At 45.7% G+C, this 18,026-nt stretch overlaps 1 protein-coding gene across 1 annotated transcript in view; it reads right to left on the reverse strand.

The window, feature by feature from the left end:
• The window catches only part of LOC135504650 (bone morphogenetic protein 7-like), a 50,093-nt gene extending 35,293 nt beyond the window's left edge, over window positions 1–14,800 (reverse strand). The window contains exon 1 of the mRNA XM_064923405.1: window positions 14,059–14,800. Coding sequence (XP_064779477.1) covers window positions 14,059–14,458 — 400 coding nt within the window. The 5' untranslated portion in view covers window positions 14,459–14,800. The remainder of the gene's footprint in view (window positions 1–14,058) is intronic.
• Between the last annotated feature and the right edge of the window lie 3,226 nt (window positions 14,801–18,026).

Consider the following 18,026-nt stretch of genomic DNA (forward strand, 5'->3'; position numbering starts at 1 on the left):
ATTTACTTTAATGGACCGCAAACACATTACTGCTTCACTCATTAGACCCCCTCATTCTTTTCTCTCTTTTTTCTGTTCTTCTCATTTAGAATGAAACAATTCTGCTACTCCAACACAGGTGTACAGTATGTCTTTTAACAAGATGACGGATGTGGTTATGATGTGGGTGTAGAGATCATGACCTCCAGATTGAACCCCACCACAACAGAGTTGCAATGAGGAGGTCCCTTCTACAAACATTCAGTACTGCACACCTGGCACAGAGACAAAGGTTACCATCGATACCTTCTCAATAAAGAGTGAACCCATTTCTGGAGTACTGCCCAATGTGACCATGCACCCCAGCTTCAATGCTCTCTCATAGACAGTGCCTAAAATAAAACGGTGTCTATCCTAAATGAATGCCGTGACTCTCCCAGCTCCTCTTCCTCCTCTTTCTCTCATAAATAGAAGAGTAAAGGAGAGTCACTTCAAGCTTCTCCCTTATACTGGGAATCTCCTCTCACCCTCCCCCTTCTCCCCCTGGGCCAGTGGACCCCAGACACTTCCCTGAAGCCTATATCTCCGGAGCAACAGGAGAAAGAACTGACGGGTCACATTAGCTCAAGTGTCTGTCCAAAACCCTCACACCCCTCAGTCCTGCACCGCTCGCTTCCGCTAGCCAACGGGGGGCAGCTCACCCCCACCCCCATAAAGGGATTCAAATGCTTCGTAGGGTCAGCCCTAAGATCCTTATCACACACACTCTAACCTGGAGATCACTGACTGGAGCATTGCAATTACCTAAGCGCGCCCCCCCCACCACTCTCTCTTTCTCTCTGTCTCCTTCTCGTCCTCCTGCAGAGGATGTTGATGGAGACACTTCAAATCGTTCTCCACCAATGTTTTATAACACTGTAGAAAATAACAATGTGTGTCACATTTTCCATAACCTCCAGAGAGTGAGAGAGAGAGAGAGAGAGAGAGAGAGAGAGAGAGAGAGAGATAGATAGATAGATAGATAGATAGATAGATAGATAGATAGATAGATAGATAGATAGATAGATAGATAGATAGATAGATAGATAGATAGATAGATAGATAGATATCACTCAACATGTTTATCCTATAAAGAGGAGGAAAGGTTTGATCTCCCGGGTAACGGGTGACTTCCCGCAGCAGACTGATTACCGCGTTAGGAAATATCCTGCCCACTGGTGACTACTGCTGACATCCTTCCTCTGTGACGTATTCCTACTGCTGTAACGCCTGACGGCGCTGGCTGCCTGGGGAGGAGTCAACACAGTTCCACACTAGAACCTTGTCTCTCTTAAGACCCATTAACCACAGGATTTTGTCTGTGAGCGTGCATGTATGCACCTGTGCATGTTTGCACCTGTGCATGTATGCACCTGTGCATGTTTGCGGCTGTTAATGTGAGTGTGTGTGTGTGTTTGCGCCTGTGGGCATCTTCTCGCCCTGAGAGTGTTCTGTGTCTGGGCCGTTGGTTGTGACCTCTATCTCCCTCTTATTGTAACACACAGAGAGGAGAGCTGAGGAGGAGTCACTCTTTGTCCATAAACATGAGAGCTGGGTTTCACCTCAAGCTCCACTGCCTGTTATGAAGGTGCACTTCCCCTCTGAACCTCTGGGATTTACAGTACCACCACAGACCCACTGCATGCACAGGGCTCCCTGGAATGTCTCTCGTTGGCCAGACACAAAGCTAACACTCAAACTACCTGTACTCAAATCATTCTCCTAGACAAATTATTAACATCAGCAAGAGATGTCTAGCTCAATGAAGCAACGTCTGCCATAAGGTGACAATACTTCAGAATTCCACATATTGGAGTTGTATGCCTAGACAAGCTGTAATGGAAGCTGTATGTCAGTGGTGCTGGTTCTGTGGTGTCTGTCTCGACACATGTTGAGGACGTTAGATAAAGGAGTATACAATAACCAGCTCTACTTCCTCTTGATGTCACCACTCTGAGAGACATAGCACCACAGCCATTTAAAGTTGTCCCCTCTCTTTTCTCCTTTTCTCGTCTTTTTTACGTTCTTTAATTCAACGGCCGCAGCAACCACACCCTCTTCAACCAGCCAAGCCACCTCTTATTATAAGCTTAAGGGTATTCCACACACACACACACACACACACACACACACACACACACACACACACACACACACACACACACACACACACACACACACACACACACACACACACACACACACACACACACTTACATAAATGTACAAACACAGACACACATAGACACAGACACAAACACACACACACAGACACACACAACACAAGAATTCCCAGTGTCTGTAAATTGACTAATTGACCCCAAATCCAGAGCGGCATCCTCATTACACACGATGAGCACACTGGCACCCTCATTTAAATAGCTTGTTGTTTATTTAGTTTAATTATAACCATTCACTTTCCAAATAAAATAGTTGAGAACGGGAAGTAGTCCAACGTAAGTAGTCCAACTGCCTTCCCAAATAAACACAAAACTCACCCATCAAATTCATATTTCACACCAAATTGACTTGATATTTCGACACTCTTGCTTACAGTTGTTGCTTTTACAAGATTCGATTTGGCTGTTTGTGCCAGTTGGAGAATCTGTTAGGCATTACAGCCTATCTTCTGCTAGAACAACCAACACACACACACACAGCATCTGGTCACAGGGCAGGATGGGTGGCTCCTGGCTTTCATACTGTGCTTAATGCACACACACACACACACACACACACACACACACACACACACACACACACACACACACACACACACACACACACACACTCCACTCTGCATTTCAATCTCTTCTCCTCACCCTCTGTGCTCCAGTACGGACCATAAAGCAGAGTCCTGAGCCTTGTGTTTATTTGTTTTCCCAGCAGTGTGGTTGGTAACTGTGTCCCTGGCTTTGCTCTGTCCCACATCTGGCCTCTCTCTCTGGGGTAAACGCTGCTCCATGCTGCCCTCCGTGGAGGACAAGGGCACTGCGCTCCTTCTGACTTCCATTCACTGAAACTCAAGCTGCTTGCCTGCTGTGGAGGTATAAGAGACAGGTCATGTGACGCATCCACCGCAAGGCACAGTTACCAAGATACAAGAGTAGCTGATGTAAAGGTTGTATACATGCCTATCATCACTATCCTACAATTTTCTCCAAGTCTGTCTCCAATTCAGAGATCACTCTAGTTGCTCATTACCCCCCCCCCCCCAACCCCTCTCTCTACCTCTCTAACCTCATTCTGCTGTGTTTATGAGCAACCTCAGGGGTAAATTATGTCAGCAGCATACTCCTACACTGAAAATGGCCCATGTGCAGTCTCAGAGAGAGAGAGAGAAAGAGGGAGACATGATTTAGAAAGCCTTGTGTTGTTGGCCGCAACATTCCTGGCCCTGAGTGTGCGCCGTTCGTCATTTCAGCCTAGCAAGAACCCCCGCTGCTCCGTACATCTGGGCCTTTTGACAACTCGCCACAGTGTCGAGTCCCCACCCGCAGACTGTTTCGTCACCACTCACAGCAAGTGTCTGGGTCGGTCCAAGAGTGAGGAGACGATGTGCACGTCCAGACGTCAGTCTGTTTGGAGATCTACAGACGAACATAGGATTCCAGGACTCTAGGAATAGAAAGGGTACGGACCTTGATAAAATAATCCATGTGTCGTGTGGTAGCCTAGCGAAAACTGTGAGGACGCATTATTTTTGCTTCCCTGTGGTATGTTTAGGTGCTTTTACTCGACATGAAGCATTAAAACAGATGGGTGGAAAAGAGGACAGCAACAACGGTATGACTGTAATCACCTGAAGGCAACAGTCGCTACCTGAACCAACTGTTATTTTCTTTTCACTCTCGGTTAATTATTTCCTGTCCACAGAGGACCTCAAATAAGCACTCTGACACAAGTGTGTGTGTGTGTGTGTGTGTGTGTGTGTGTGTGTGTGTGTGTGTGTGTGTGTGTGTGTGTGTGTGTGTGTGTGTGTGTGTGTGTGTGTGTGTGTGTGTGTGTGTGTGTGTGTGTGTGTGTGTGTGTGTGTGTGTGCGTGCGTGCGTGCATGTGAGAAAGTGAGGAAGTGTTGACATGTTCTGTCTGGCGGTTGGGAAGGGTTGAACCCCTAGAGTAAGGGGGCAGAGTTGGGGGTTGAAGACAGAACAGTAGAGAACACTGTTGGGAGTAAACTATGACTGAAGTTTGGAGGAGGTCCGTGTATTCTGGTAGGTTTGAAGTTTCACGTTTTTTTATGTCACAAGTAGAGTGAAATGCCTTTCTTGCGAGCTCTGAGCCCAACAATGCCGTCGCGGATAACAATGTAATACTACAAATCACATGAGGGAGGACAAAAACACATGAGAAGTAGAAATGAGAAGAAGACAACAGTAAGTAAGCAAACTACAGTGGATTCAGACCCTTTGACTTTTTCCACATCAACTTCACAGCCTTATTCTAAAATTATTCGAAATTTTAAATGTCCCTCATCAATCTACACACAATAACCGATAATGACAAAGCAAAACAAGTTTTTATACATTTTTGCAAAAACATTAAAAGAAAAACTGAAATATCAAATTTACAGTACTCAGACCCTTTACTCAGTACTTTGTTGAAGCACCTTTGGCTGCGATTAGAGCCTTAAGTATTTTTGGGTATGATGCTACAAGCTTGGCACACCTGTATTTGGGGAGTTTCTCCCATTCTTCTCTGCGGATCCTCTCAAGCACTGTCAGGTTGGATGGGGAGCGTCACTGCACAGCTATTTTCATGTCTCTCTAGAGACGTTCGATCGAGTTCAAGTCCAGGCTCTGGCTGGGCCACTCAAGGACATTCAGGGACTTGTCCTGAAGCCACTCCTGTGTTGTCTTGGTTGTGTGCTTAGGGTCGTAGTCCTGTTGGAAGGAGAACCTTCGCCACAGTCTGAGGTCCGAAATAGATTTTTATCAAGGACCTCTCTGTACTTTGCTCAGTTCATCTTTCCCTTGATCCTGACTAGTCTCCCAGTTCCTGCCGCTGAAAAACACCCCCACAGCATGATGCTGCCACCACCATGCTTCACCGTAGGGATGGTGCAAGGTTTCCTCCAGACGTGACACTTGGCATTCGGGACAAAGTGTTCAACCTTGGTTTCCTCACACCAGAGAATCCTCATTTAAGAATGATAGAGGCCACTGTGTTCTTTGGGACCTTCAATGCTGCAGAAATGTTTTGGTCCCCTCCCCCAGATCTGTGCCTCAACACAATCCTGTCTTGGAGCTCTACGGACAATTCCTTCGACCTCATGGCTTGGTTTTTGAGCTGACATGCACCGTCAACTGTGGGACCTCACATACAAATCATGTCCAATCAATTGAATTTACCACAGGTGGAGTCCAATCAAGTTGTAGAAACATCTCAAGGATGATCATTAGAAACAGGATGCACCTGAGCACAATTTCGAGTCTCATAGCAAACGGTCTTAAGGTATTTCAGTTTTTTACTTGGAATACATTTGCAAAAATGTCTATAAACCTGTTTTCGCTTTGTCATTATGATTATGATGATGAGGAAAACATTTCATTTGATCCATTTTAGAATAAGGCTGTAACGTAACAAAATATTTAAAAAGTCCAGGAGACTGAATACTTTCCGAACGCACTTTATATACAGAGTCAGTCCGTTCCAGTACCGTATTTACAATGTGCAAGGATAATGGAGTGATATAGGTAGATATGTATAGGGATAAGGTGACTAGGCGTCAGGGTATATGATAAACAGAGTAGCAGATATATGAGGATTGTATGTGAGTGGGTGGGTCTGTAGAGCCAGTATAAATGTATGTGCATATTATGTGTGTGTGAGCAAGTTATGCAGTGACTGTTTGCGTGTGTGTTGGAGTGTGTGTGCGCGCAAGTGTATAGGGCCCTGTGAGTGTGCATGGAGACAATGTAAAAAATAAAATACAAGGGTCAGCGTGTAGCCATTTTGTTAGCTATTTTAGTTTCCTATTTTGCAGTCGTATGGTTTGGTTATAAGAGCTGTTCAGGAGCCTGTTGGTGACAGACTTGATGCACCAGTACCTGTTACCATGCGGAAGCAGAGAACATTCTATGGCGTGGGTGGCTGGCATCTTTAATGATTTTCCTGGTCTTCCTTTCACAACGCCTGATATATATAGAGGTCCTGGAGGCAGGGGGCTCGGCCCCACTGATGTACTGGGCTTTCCGCATCACCCTTTATGGTGCCGTGCCGATCGAGGACGGTGCTATTTCCATACTTCTGGTTTGAGTGTGTGCGTGCGTTTGCATGCTTGTGTGTGTTTTGGTATACAGGGGTGCAAGCAGTGGTTAAAAAGTAAAGACTCCTCCCTAGAAAATGACTCAAGTAAAAGTCAGTCACCCAGTAAAATACTACTTAAGTAAATGTATTGGGTTTTAAATATACCTAAGTATCAAAAGTAAAAGTATAAATCCTTTCAAATTCCTTATATTAAGCAAACCAGACGGTACCATTTTCTTGTTTGTTTTTTTAATTTATGGATAACCAGGGGCACAGTCCAACAGTTAAACATAATTTACAAATGAGGCTTTTGTGTTTAGTGATTCTGCTAGACCAGAGGCAGTCGGGATGACCAGGGATGTTTGCTTTATAAGTGTGTGAATTGGACCCTTGTCCTGTCCTGCTAAGCATTCAAAATGTAAGGAGTACTTTTGAGTGTCACAGAAAATGTATGGAGTAAAAAGTACATTCTTTCTTTAGGAATGTAGTGAAGTAAAAGTAAAAGTTGTCAAATATAAATAGTAAAGTACAGATACCAAAAAAAAAGAATGAAGTATTACTTTAATGTATTTTTACTTAATTACTTTACACTACTGGGTGCATGGGGATGATGTGAGAACAGCAGAGCTGGGGGAATACAGGGGTGTGGGGACGGGGTCTGTTGGACATTGAGGAGATAGAGTTTCTGTGCACAGCTGCTTTGGCCTGTAGATGGAGAGAAACATCTGTATTAATCTCAGTCCCAGGGGCAGCCCACTGAGCACAGGAATGAGAGAAGGAGCGGGGGCTGGGTGAGAGAGTGTGTGTGCCTGCGTGCCATTTCAATCCTATTCCACATCCATCCTATTCCAACATTATCACTTCAGCACCCCATAATTGTCCGACACTCCCACCCCATGGACCCCAAATCTGTATTTCTCTTCCTTTTATTTTCCATCTTGTTACTTGAGAAAAATGATTTCCACCCACCTACCACCTGCTGTCTCTACTGCCACATTTACCTACCATATAACACATACTACGTTCCATATTACTTAAAGCACAATGTAGCGTACATCAACACCAGTGATGTGATGCTAAGATATAAAATACATCAGAATCCCATGACTCCAACATGACTGTGGCGTGACAGCGGACGTTTCCGAGCATGCATTTGTTGTGTGTCTGTGTATGTGTACAGCAGTGTAGTGACACAATGCCATCTCAATGCCAAACCCTCTAATAAATCCAAACAAATTGGCCAATTAGAGGCTGTTTTTTTTCCTCCAGGCCCACCTATTACCGAGCCTCGCAAAGCCGCCTGATCTCGCGAGTTTCTATATACAGAAGCTTGTGAGAACAGGCCGCTTTGCGAGGCTACTTATTACCTGACACGCCATAAAACCTAGACAATGGGCTGCCAACTCTGTGCCACCAACCCAGGGGGTGGTGTGGGTGTGAGGGGGGGTGGCAGGGGGCAGGTGGTGTCACTATGGTAACGGATTGGATAACTATTGTTTGCTCTCATCAAGTCTCACACCCACACACACCTTTCTAATATGAATCTAATCAACATACAAGTTGTTTTATCTCATTAATATGTGTTCTATGCATGTAACCCTGGAATTCTATTACAAAAACTTCAGAATTGTATCTAAATGTTTAAAAATGCTTCAGATTTCACGTGTTATTATGGGTTAATTAAGAAAGGATGTAATTCGAATGCATCTACAGTGTAAACACTACTCAAATGTGTACCTATATACTTATACTGCAAGTAAAATTGGAATGCTTTGTGTACATACTGGCCCCAGGTCTATTGTTCCCAGGCTGACGTTAGAGCCCGTGGAGAGCAAGGAAACCAGAGGACTCAAATGATTGTTGTTGCTTTTTTATTTCAACTCCATCTGGTTCTGATTAACAGCAACAGAACATTTGGACAATTTGAACAGACTGCAGCGGTACACCTTTTTTTAAACTTTTTTTTTAAGCTGGCATATTCTCACATATAAGTGTGTCCATGTTGGAGCCAAACTCAATGCTTTATTTTATTTTACAACAGCCCTGCAGAGCAGCTGACTTCCAGCAGGACTATTAGACACCCAGGGACCGATCAGTGTGGCTCTAGTTACTGAACTGATATAAAGCCAAGCACGGTTTCATTTGTCTTTATCCACACATTGATACAAACACACATGCACCCACGCTCAACGCAGGAAGGCAGCATGCACACACACACACACACACGCACGCATGCACGCACGCACACACACACACACACACACACACACACATGCACACACACATGCACACACACACACACACACACACACACACACTTCCTCACCGCCTCAGGCTAGGGTAATCCATGCAGGATTGCATGACAACAGAGCAGAGCAGGAAGCCATGACTAACACACCTTATAACACATTACTGTAAGTCAATAAAACCCAGTTGTGGAAAACAGGCCATGCAGGTGATGGCACTGTTTAATGATGTGAGAGATGCACATGGTAGACATGCAAGTCATCCTGCTGCCCTGTGGTGCGTGAGACCGAGCGGGTTATCCGTGTGTGTGTGTGTGTGTGTGTGTGTGTGTGTGTGTGTGTGTGTGTGTGTGTGTGTGTGTGTGTGTGTGTGTGTGTGTGTGTGTGTGTGTGTGTGTGTGTGTGTGTGTGTGTGTGTGTGTGTGTGTGTCTAAGTGTTTGACTTCGCCAGGCCAACTCAGCCGAGCCAAGCCGCCAAGAGCTTTGGATGGTTTGTTTAAGGGGAAATGCCTTAATTCACTGTGGATGAGGGTTAATGCACTGGGGACCGCCGGGATCATATCAAATATATTACCCAAATGGGAGGTGTGTGTGGTTATGTATGCGCATGCATGTGAAAAAGTGAGAAAGTGTTGACATAAGTCGGTGTGGAGTGGTAAGGAAGGGTGGGCAAAACTTAAATCACTCCAGCTAAAAGGACTACACATTGGGCGAGATAAAGGAGAGAGAGAGAGAGAGAGAGAGAGAGAGAGAGAGAGAGAGAGAGAGAGGGAGAGAAAGACAGAATCTTGCCCATGTTAATTGTTTCGTACCCCAAGCTAACTCTACAGAAAAAAGCCATCCAATTTCACACAGAAGTGTGTTAGCGTGTCAGCGTGTCAGCGTGTCATCGAGCGTTGCATGTTCAGCAGCACACACCCTGACCCATGTTGCGTGTAGCTGTGTACATTCTGCATGTATGCCGTAAGCCATTTACACAGCTGGCCTTTTAACTGAAGTGACTCAGACAGAGGAGAGGAGAGGACGTCCCTGGCCCTGGGGTCTATCCCAAAGCAACACACCCACCCTGGGCCTGCACTGGAAACCACCAGCCGCAGAGCAGTTCAGATACACACCGACAACAGATCCACTTTAAGCAAGACTGAGAACAGCTTAAATATACAGTCTACTGACATGATCACCATACCATATCATATAATGTATTTTATAGCCATTCAATAACTCTGAACACAAATCAGCTGCCCTGTGCACAACTCAAGCACTCAGCAGCACTTATCAATGATTCAGTCTCAGTTCCAATCCATTATCACTTCATTTTCTTAATTTAAGCAACAACAAAAAAATAATCAGATTGTGCCCGTTCCAGCTCTTTTGACAGGCAACAACTAGAACTGAAGGAGAGCTCTCTGTAGCAATGCAGTTAAGCAGGGCAATGTCATGAGTCTAAAACCTCGCACTATTCCCATCCTCTATGCTCATTTACAGACTCTCCTTACGCGAATGTCTGTCAAGAATCAGGGTCATGCGGAACCACCAAACCTCTTCCATGCCTCCCCCTAATTTCACTCTTTCCTTCTGCTCTCATTCTCTCTCCCTCACTGGCACTTTGATGGGACGACCATTGAAGTGAGATACAATCCCTGTTGTCATAATATTTAAAATCTAAAATGCCACCTCGCTTACTTATAAAAAAGCTTCCCAGGCCACGTCCAAGGCAGTTGGAAGTCAATCTAACAGAGGCGTCTCCAACATGATGCCATTTATGGAACCTGACTTATGAGGGGTTAAAATGGAAAAACCCACAACGAATGAGTGAAATAAAAAGCCGCCAGTGTCTATGATTATAACTCTATCTGTTCTCTTGTATTCTCTCTCTCTCTCTCTCTCTCTCTCTCTCTCTCTCTCTCTCTCTCTCTCTCTCTCTCTCTCTCTCTCTCTCTCTCTCTCTCTCTCTCTCTCTCTCTCTCTCTCTCTCTCTCTCTCTCTCTCTCTCTCTCTCTCTCTCTCTCTCTCTCTCTCTCTCTCTCTCTCTCTCTCTCTCTCTCTCTCTCTCTCTCTCTCTCTCTCTCTCTCTCTCTCTCTCTCTCTCACATAAAGGCGTATTAATCCGCATTATGATCTGGTGGCTTGGATCAAGTCTGGCTCAGGAAGAAGAGCCCTGACAAAGAAGCCCATTCACCAACAGTGACATCATATCCAAATGATACAGTATACTTTGCAAAAGGTCATCACAGATCATTTAAATTTTGGTAAGAGGAACCCAACGTGGCATGAGGGGAACCTAACCTGCCCTGTGGGGCAGAGAAACGGCCACTGTGCTGCTCAGTAACCATATCACCCGGCCTCAACCCCTCATAGTCACTGGGAGCTGAGTGGAAATGACTGGACAAGAAGACAAACATGACTTTTATCGGGGCTTCATCGGGGCTTCAAGCCACAAGTCAGAGAACAAGCATAGAAACCTATAGCGAGAAAGGGTCTTGGTTACATAAGACGGGTTCCAGTTATGAAATGATTCATTCATACGCCGCAAATCATGTCGCTCTTTCGCTGATGTGAAACACCTTGATTTTGATTTAATGTCAGCCTTATGGATTACAGACTGAGAGAGAATCAAAGGCCCCATACAGTACATATCAGAGTCAGAAACAGTTTCTCCTCTCCTCTCTGCCTCTCACAGGCTCTCTCCTTTGCCCTGCTGAAGTCTTAGGCTGCCTGAAATGGCACCCTATTCCCTTCATAATGCACTAGATTTGGCCAGGGTCCTAGAGCCCTATTCAGGACCTGGTTAGAAGTAATGCACTATTTAGGGATTGGGGACATGGTGCCATTTCAGACATGCTAGGAAAAGAAAGAGGCCCTTGACTTTGCGAGGCTTTGTGGTCCCATCCAGCTGTGTCACAGCCTGTCCAAAATTGTGTCAATACAGCAGCTCCCTCTGTAATGGCATAGTGTGGCAGAGGAAACACTGTCCCCTCCCTCTCCGTTACCAAAACACTCCGACAATCATCCCTCCGCCCCTCCAGGATTCTTCACGCACTTTGAGGTTTTCTCTAACTGCCGACGTTGTACACTATAGAAGTTCTCTAGCCCGATCCCCCTGTAGCAGTGTACTGTTCCTCTTCAAACGGATCGCAAATACTCATCTTGACCCTTAGTCATTCATGTCGTTGCTGTGATCGCATCATTTGTTGTCCACCTTGAGTTATGATGGTGTGTTTGTCTTTCCGTAAACCCCCTGGCATTGCTTTGCTAATGTTACGGTGACGGGCAGGCAGTGAAGCTTCGCTGGCTGTTGCTGCTGACAGTAATGGTAATCAGAAGACGGAGCAGCGTCTCAGGGGGATTTCACTAAGACTCACTGATTAGATGAGGAAGGCGGTTGTGAAACCTGGGACACACTAAATCCACAGCCAACCGCGGGGAGAAAACATTTAGCAAACGCTTAGAGGGAAAATACATAGGTTATCAGGCAGATTGTCTGTAAGGTCTTTCATTCACAACCTGTGTTAGAAAAACAACTGTGCTTTGCCTAACTCTGATGTTACAATGCAGACTGCAGTATATGGACCCTTGGGAATGTTACTTTGATGTTATTTTGTCGGAAATGCAAAACCCTATAGGAGAACGAGATTCACTTTGAACCGATCCTGTGGTTGACACTTGCTCATGCTCAGGATAACAACGGTGGACAAAGTGTCTGCAAGTTACAGCGTCTGCAGGGTTGAGCACCTGAACATTAACACAGCTGTTTGACTGAGACAGATGGAGACGAGACACTGGAATGTGATGCTCATGGATTCCTAGACTGGATCATTATCTCAATTGCAACACACTGTGAAGATGGACTACCTATTCTACAACTTGTATCGACATTTGATGGCTTTTCTCGTGCTGTGTATGCCATTGCACTATAAAGTGTTTCTGCAGGACAAAGAGCCATGAAGTCCAATGTGCAAGTGAAACAGAATGGTTGGTTCAATAAAAATAGAAAATGCATTACATGTTTTACTTTTTAGACCAAGACTCTGTAGGGTAATAAGTCTTAAGACCCGGTGTTAAGTAATTAGATATAAACTAAACATGGACCTGGGAACATAAACAATGTCACTTGGTCTGTAAATCAATACTTCCAACAGCTGAATGATTTGCACATACACTATGTATACAAAAGTATGTGGACACCCCTTCAAACTAGTGGATTTGACTATTTCAGCCACACCCATTGTTGACAGGTGTATAAAATTGAGCACACAGCCATGCAATCTCTATAGACAAGCATTGGCAGTAGAAGGCCTTACTGGAGAGCTCAGTAACATTCAACATGGCACCGTCATAGGATGCCACCATTCCAATAAATCAGTTCGTCAAATTTCTGCCCTGTTAGAGCTGCCCCGGTCAACTGTAAGTGCTGTTATTGTGAAGTGGAAACGTCTAGGAGCAACAATGGCTCAGTAATGAAGCGCGTAGTTTGTAAAAATGGTCTGTCCTCGGTATCACCACTCACTACCAAGTTCCAAACTGCCTCTGGAAGCAACGTCAGCACAATAACTGATAGTCGGCAGCTTCATGAAATGGGTTTCCATGGCCGAGCAGCCGCACACAACCCTAAGATAATCATGCGCAATGCCAAGAGTCGGCTGGAGTGGTGTAAAGCTCAACGCCATTCAATTCTGGAGCAGTGGAAATGCGTTCTCTGGAGTAATGAATCACGCCTCACCATCTGGCAGTATGAAGGATGAATATGGGTTTGGCGGGTGTCAGAAGAACCCTACATGCCCCAATGCATAGTGCCAACTGTGAAGTTTGGTGGAGGAGGAATAATGTTCTGGGTCTGTTTTCATGGTTCAGGCTCGGCCCCTTAGTTACAGTTAACGGAAATCTTAACGCTATAGCATATAATGACATTCTAGACGATTCTGCGCTTCCAAATTTGTGGCAACAGTTTGGGGAAGGCCCTTTCCTGTTTCAGCATGACAATCCAATCCCCCCATGAACAAAGTGAGGTCCATACAGAAATGGTTTGTTGAGATTGGTGTGGAAGAACTTGACTGGTCTGCACAGAGCCCTGATCTCAACCCCATCGAACACATTTGGGATGAATTGGAGCGCCGACTGTGACCCAGGACAAATTGTCCAACATCAGTGCCCGACCTCACGAATGCTCTTGTGGCTGAAAGGAAGTAAGTCCCCGCAGCAATGTTCCAACATCTAGAGGAAAGTGTTCCTGTTCTAGCAGCAAAGGGGGGACCAACTCCATATTAATGCCCATGATTTTGGAATGAGATCTTCCACGGGATCTACTTTTGATCATGTAGTGTATCTCAAGTTTCACTCATGTTATTACATGTTGATGAATGTTTAATAAGATATAAGCAACTTGTTACTTGTAATGGTCAAGGCATGGCTTATCTGTTTTCAAGATATCTTGAAAGGAGACATCCACCAATAAGTGCAAAACTGCACATGGTTAAGATTAAGACTGAAAATCTGATACTGCAGGGGAACAACTTAAAAAGCACAGATGGCAAAAGGGGTGACATACCTAAATTGACAAAGCTCATAACCATGTCTGCGTCGTTTAGGAAGTTGTTGTCCTGACGAGTGGCTATCGGCGGCCCCTGGGTGGTGAAGATGGGTTTGTATGGGTAGGAGTACCCATCCTCTTTCCCCTCCGTGGACATGGCATTGTACAGGTCCAGCATGAACATCGGTGCCGCGTTGTGCTTCCCGTGGAGATGCGGCCGTGGCCGGTGCGGTAGCCCGAGGATCGAGAGGATTTCCCGCTGCATCTCCCGGCGCTCCTGGCTCTTCAGCCGCCGGTGGATGAAACTGGAGTGGACCTCGTTGTCCAGGGTAAAGTTCGAAAAGACCGTGTCCGCAAAAACGCAGTAGCCCCAAAGTAGGAACAAAGCAGGGACACGTCTATCCAAAAATAAAACCATAATGATGCCGTGCGTAATTGCGCTGAGTGCTCTCACCCAAGACTTAGAACAAGGACATTGAACTTCGCAGCAGGTTTGTTCAATAACCGTATCATTGACGGCCCCTCATGTTGAGGGAAGAGTTCCCGATTGCGACATCAATTTCACTTCAACGTCCACTGTTATTGGCTTGCCTTAAATCCACGGATCTGCACAATTTTAAATTTCGATCCCGTACCCTTTACATCCAGCTACTCCGACCCCTTTCACTATCACTGTCTCCCTGGTTCACGCGTAAAGTGCGAGGTTGACAAGACGTGTTGCAGCAAGTGCGATGAGCCGAGCTCAGCGAACAAACTTTGAGGAGGTGGTTTATGCGCTGGGAGGAGCAGAGAGAGGGAGCGCTTTAATTGCTTTAGCCCAGACAATGTTCCTTCTCTCTCTCTCCATCTCCCCTCTCTCTCTGTGTGTGTGTGTGTGTGTGTGTGTGTGTGTGTGTGTGTGTGTGTGTGTGTGTGTGTGCGCGCGCGCGTGTGTGTGTGTGTGTGTGTGTGTGTGTGTGTGTGCATGCGAGCGAGCGAGAGGGGCTCATTGGCTTGCAAGGGGTGGGTGAAGGTACAAGGGATTTCTCAAGGTGTTTGTATTTTGTTAAATAATTGGATGGGGACTTACTTACCCTCACAACAGAAGCACAGTGTGACAAAAGACCTTGATGGTCCCTCCATCAGTGTCATGCTCTCTTTCTTTTGTTCCCTGGGAACGGTTTAAAGGATATTTCAGGATTTTGACAATGAAGCCCTTATTCTACTTCCCCAAAGTCAGATGAACTAGTACTAGTCGATACCATTGTTATGTTTCTGCGTGCAGTTTGAAGGCAGTTGACTAGCATTAGCGCATTTGCTAACTAGCGTTAGCGCAATCACTGGAAGTCTTTGGTAACTGCTAGCATGTTAGGATGGTAACTAGTTAGCACTGGCTCGCGAAACTACCTCTATCTTCCTTCATACTGGATGCAGAGACATGTAAATGTTATCCACAAGTTCATCTGACTCTGGGGAAATAGATGAATGGTTTGCCAAAATCCTGAGGTATCCCGTTAATACCACCAATTATCTATGACAAGCACCTGATACTATTGTCTCTGTTTTATGGAGGGGTAATTATTTGCTCCTAGAGAAACTGTGTGGGCGATGTTGGCAAAGGTGTTCTGTGTTGCCTGATTCTGTGAGAGAGATCATAACATGCCATACAATGTGCTCATATTGTAGGTGCACTCTACCAGGACCAGAACATTACAGCTTCACTATCAAAACATTCAGTCAGACAACCTCTGCGAGGTAGGATGAGACAAGTGGTGCAGGGGAAATACATGTATATCCTACAGTCTGCCTGCCCAGTCACACACATGCCCATGCCTTCTGAGTGTTTAGCTATGAGTGCCCCCTGCTCCCTGTTGCCCTAGCCAGTGTAGAGGCAGGCAGGAAGTAGGTAACGACAGACAGCGCTGTGCGGTGCTCAGACACAGGGTTGAAGGGGACGGGGTGCAGATGTTTGGCAGCTGTTTCACCCCTTCCATGTGCCCCCCTGGCCACAGCACCTCTTAAACACCACACTTTAATGGAACGTTCCTGACCCTCTCGTGCACTCCACTCATGCCTTGACTGGGAGAGGGGCTTTCAGATGGCCCTTCCACCATTAATGACCACTTCATGTTGAAAGGGCTCCTCCTCACAGTGGAATGGTAAACTTTTAGCTTCACAGAGAGACTCATTTTAATGGCTCTGTAAGGTTGAGATGTTTTAGGGCCACAGCTTGCCAGGTAATTTTATTAGAGTCAAATTAGACTTCAATGGCACAGCGAGGTAGAACGGGGCCGACAGTCCCCCGGTCAACGCTGTAATTGCCGGTAGGAAAGAGAGGGAGAAAAGGGAGAGAGCATGGCTAGAGGTAGTTATAGGCCGAGCCCACCTCCCTGCCCATTAAAATGTGCTTGTTCTCCATTTCATAACAGCCCCACTCCCCTTTTTCCAATGACAATGCAATGTGGTTTGTCTGAGAACCTGCCCTGCGCTCGCTCCATGCCGGCCAGCACTCATTCCTTGTGTGTATCCGCAAGTCACTCTATTGCTATTGAATAGCCTTTCAGCGGTAGCCTGTAACGTATAAACACTGCTATCCGGTCCCTCAGATAGAATCAGCTAATGGCCGCAGGTGTTTACATTACGGCGGTTTCCGACAGAGAACATGAAAGGGACTTGTTTTCAGCTAGAACCATAATCTCTCACTTTATACTGCAAGCTGGGGCCCCCTCGGTCCGTAGACCCTCAGCCCTCCAGCCCCTGAGCCCTGGCCTCTGTCAGTACCCAGAGAGGGGCTGCCACTCTGGGGCAGGATAATAGGAACAGACCCCCCTTTGTTTGGGCCTCCATAGCTCTGGTGACAGTCACAGTAAACAGGGGGCACAGACTGAGGCCAGGCTGGGTGAGCTGCACTGAGGGGCCTTTGACCAGGGGAACTAAAGCAGAACAAAAAGGGTTTGAGCTCTCCGCCCTTTCACTGTCACATACATACGCATTATGTATACGTAATACACACACAAAACCACACATTGTCACACACCATGTGTACACAGACACACACCAACACACACCACACGCACACGCCACACACCCACACATAAACATAGACAAATACTCCTATCCTTCAGGGCCTCAAAGTCATTCTCCTTCCGCTATCCTACCATGCAGTCAGTCAGTGTAGCTGTGTGAAGGCCATTATTGGGAGAAGACACACACACAGGGGGCCCTGGTCGAGTAGACCAATCAGTGGCGTAAATTGAGAGTGACGTGCCGGTCCTAGTATCATTATCATTCTGAACATCTGAGCTGTACATTGATACATTAAACACGTATATCTATAATGTGCCGTATCTGCAAGCCTTTACGGTGCATTATGAAAGTATTCAGACCCCTTGACTTTTCAACATTTTGTATTGTTACAGCCTTGTACTAAAATTGATTCAATGTATGTTTTCCTCATCAATCAACACACAACACCCCATAATGACAAAGATAAAGATAGACATTTTTTTTAACAGAAATACCTGCATAAGTATTCAGACCCTTCGCTATGAGACACAAAACTGATCTCAGGTGCATCCTATTTCAATTGATCATCCTTGAGATGTTCCTACAACTTGATTGGAGTCCACTTGTGGTAAATTCAGGCACACACCTGTCTATATAAGGTCCCACAGTTGACAGTGCATGTCAGAGCAAAAACCAAGACATTATTGGGGCGAGGCACTGGGGAAGGGTACCAAAACATTTCTGTAGCATTGAAGGTCCCCAAGAACACAGTGGCTTCCTTCATTCTTAAATGGAAGAAGTTTGGAACCACCAAGACTCTTCCTAGTGTCATGGGTGTCAAAAGAAGTGGACCAAAGTGCAGCGTGGTGAGCGTACATTTTCTTTATTTTTAAAATGTCGCCAACAAAACAAAAAACGAAAGAAACAACCGTGAAGCTGTGCCACAAACAAAGTTAACTACCCACACTGAAAGGAGGGAAAAAGGGCTACCTAAGTATGAT

This window comes from Oncorhynchus masou, chromosome 18, assembly GCF_036934945.1.
Source record: "Oncorhynchus masou masou isolate Uvic2021 chromosome 18, UVic_Omas_1.1, whole genome shotgun sequence".
Taxonomy (NCBI): Eukaryota; Metazoa; Chordata; class Actinopteri; order Salmoniformes; family Salmonidae; genus Oncorhynchus; species Oncorhynchus masou.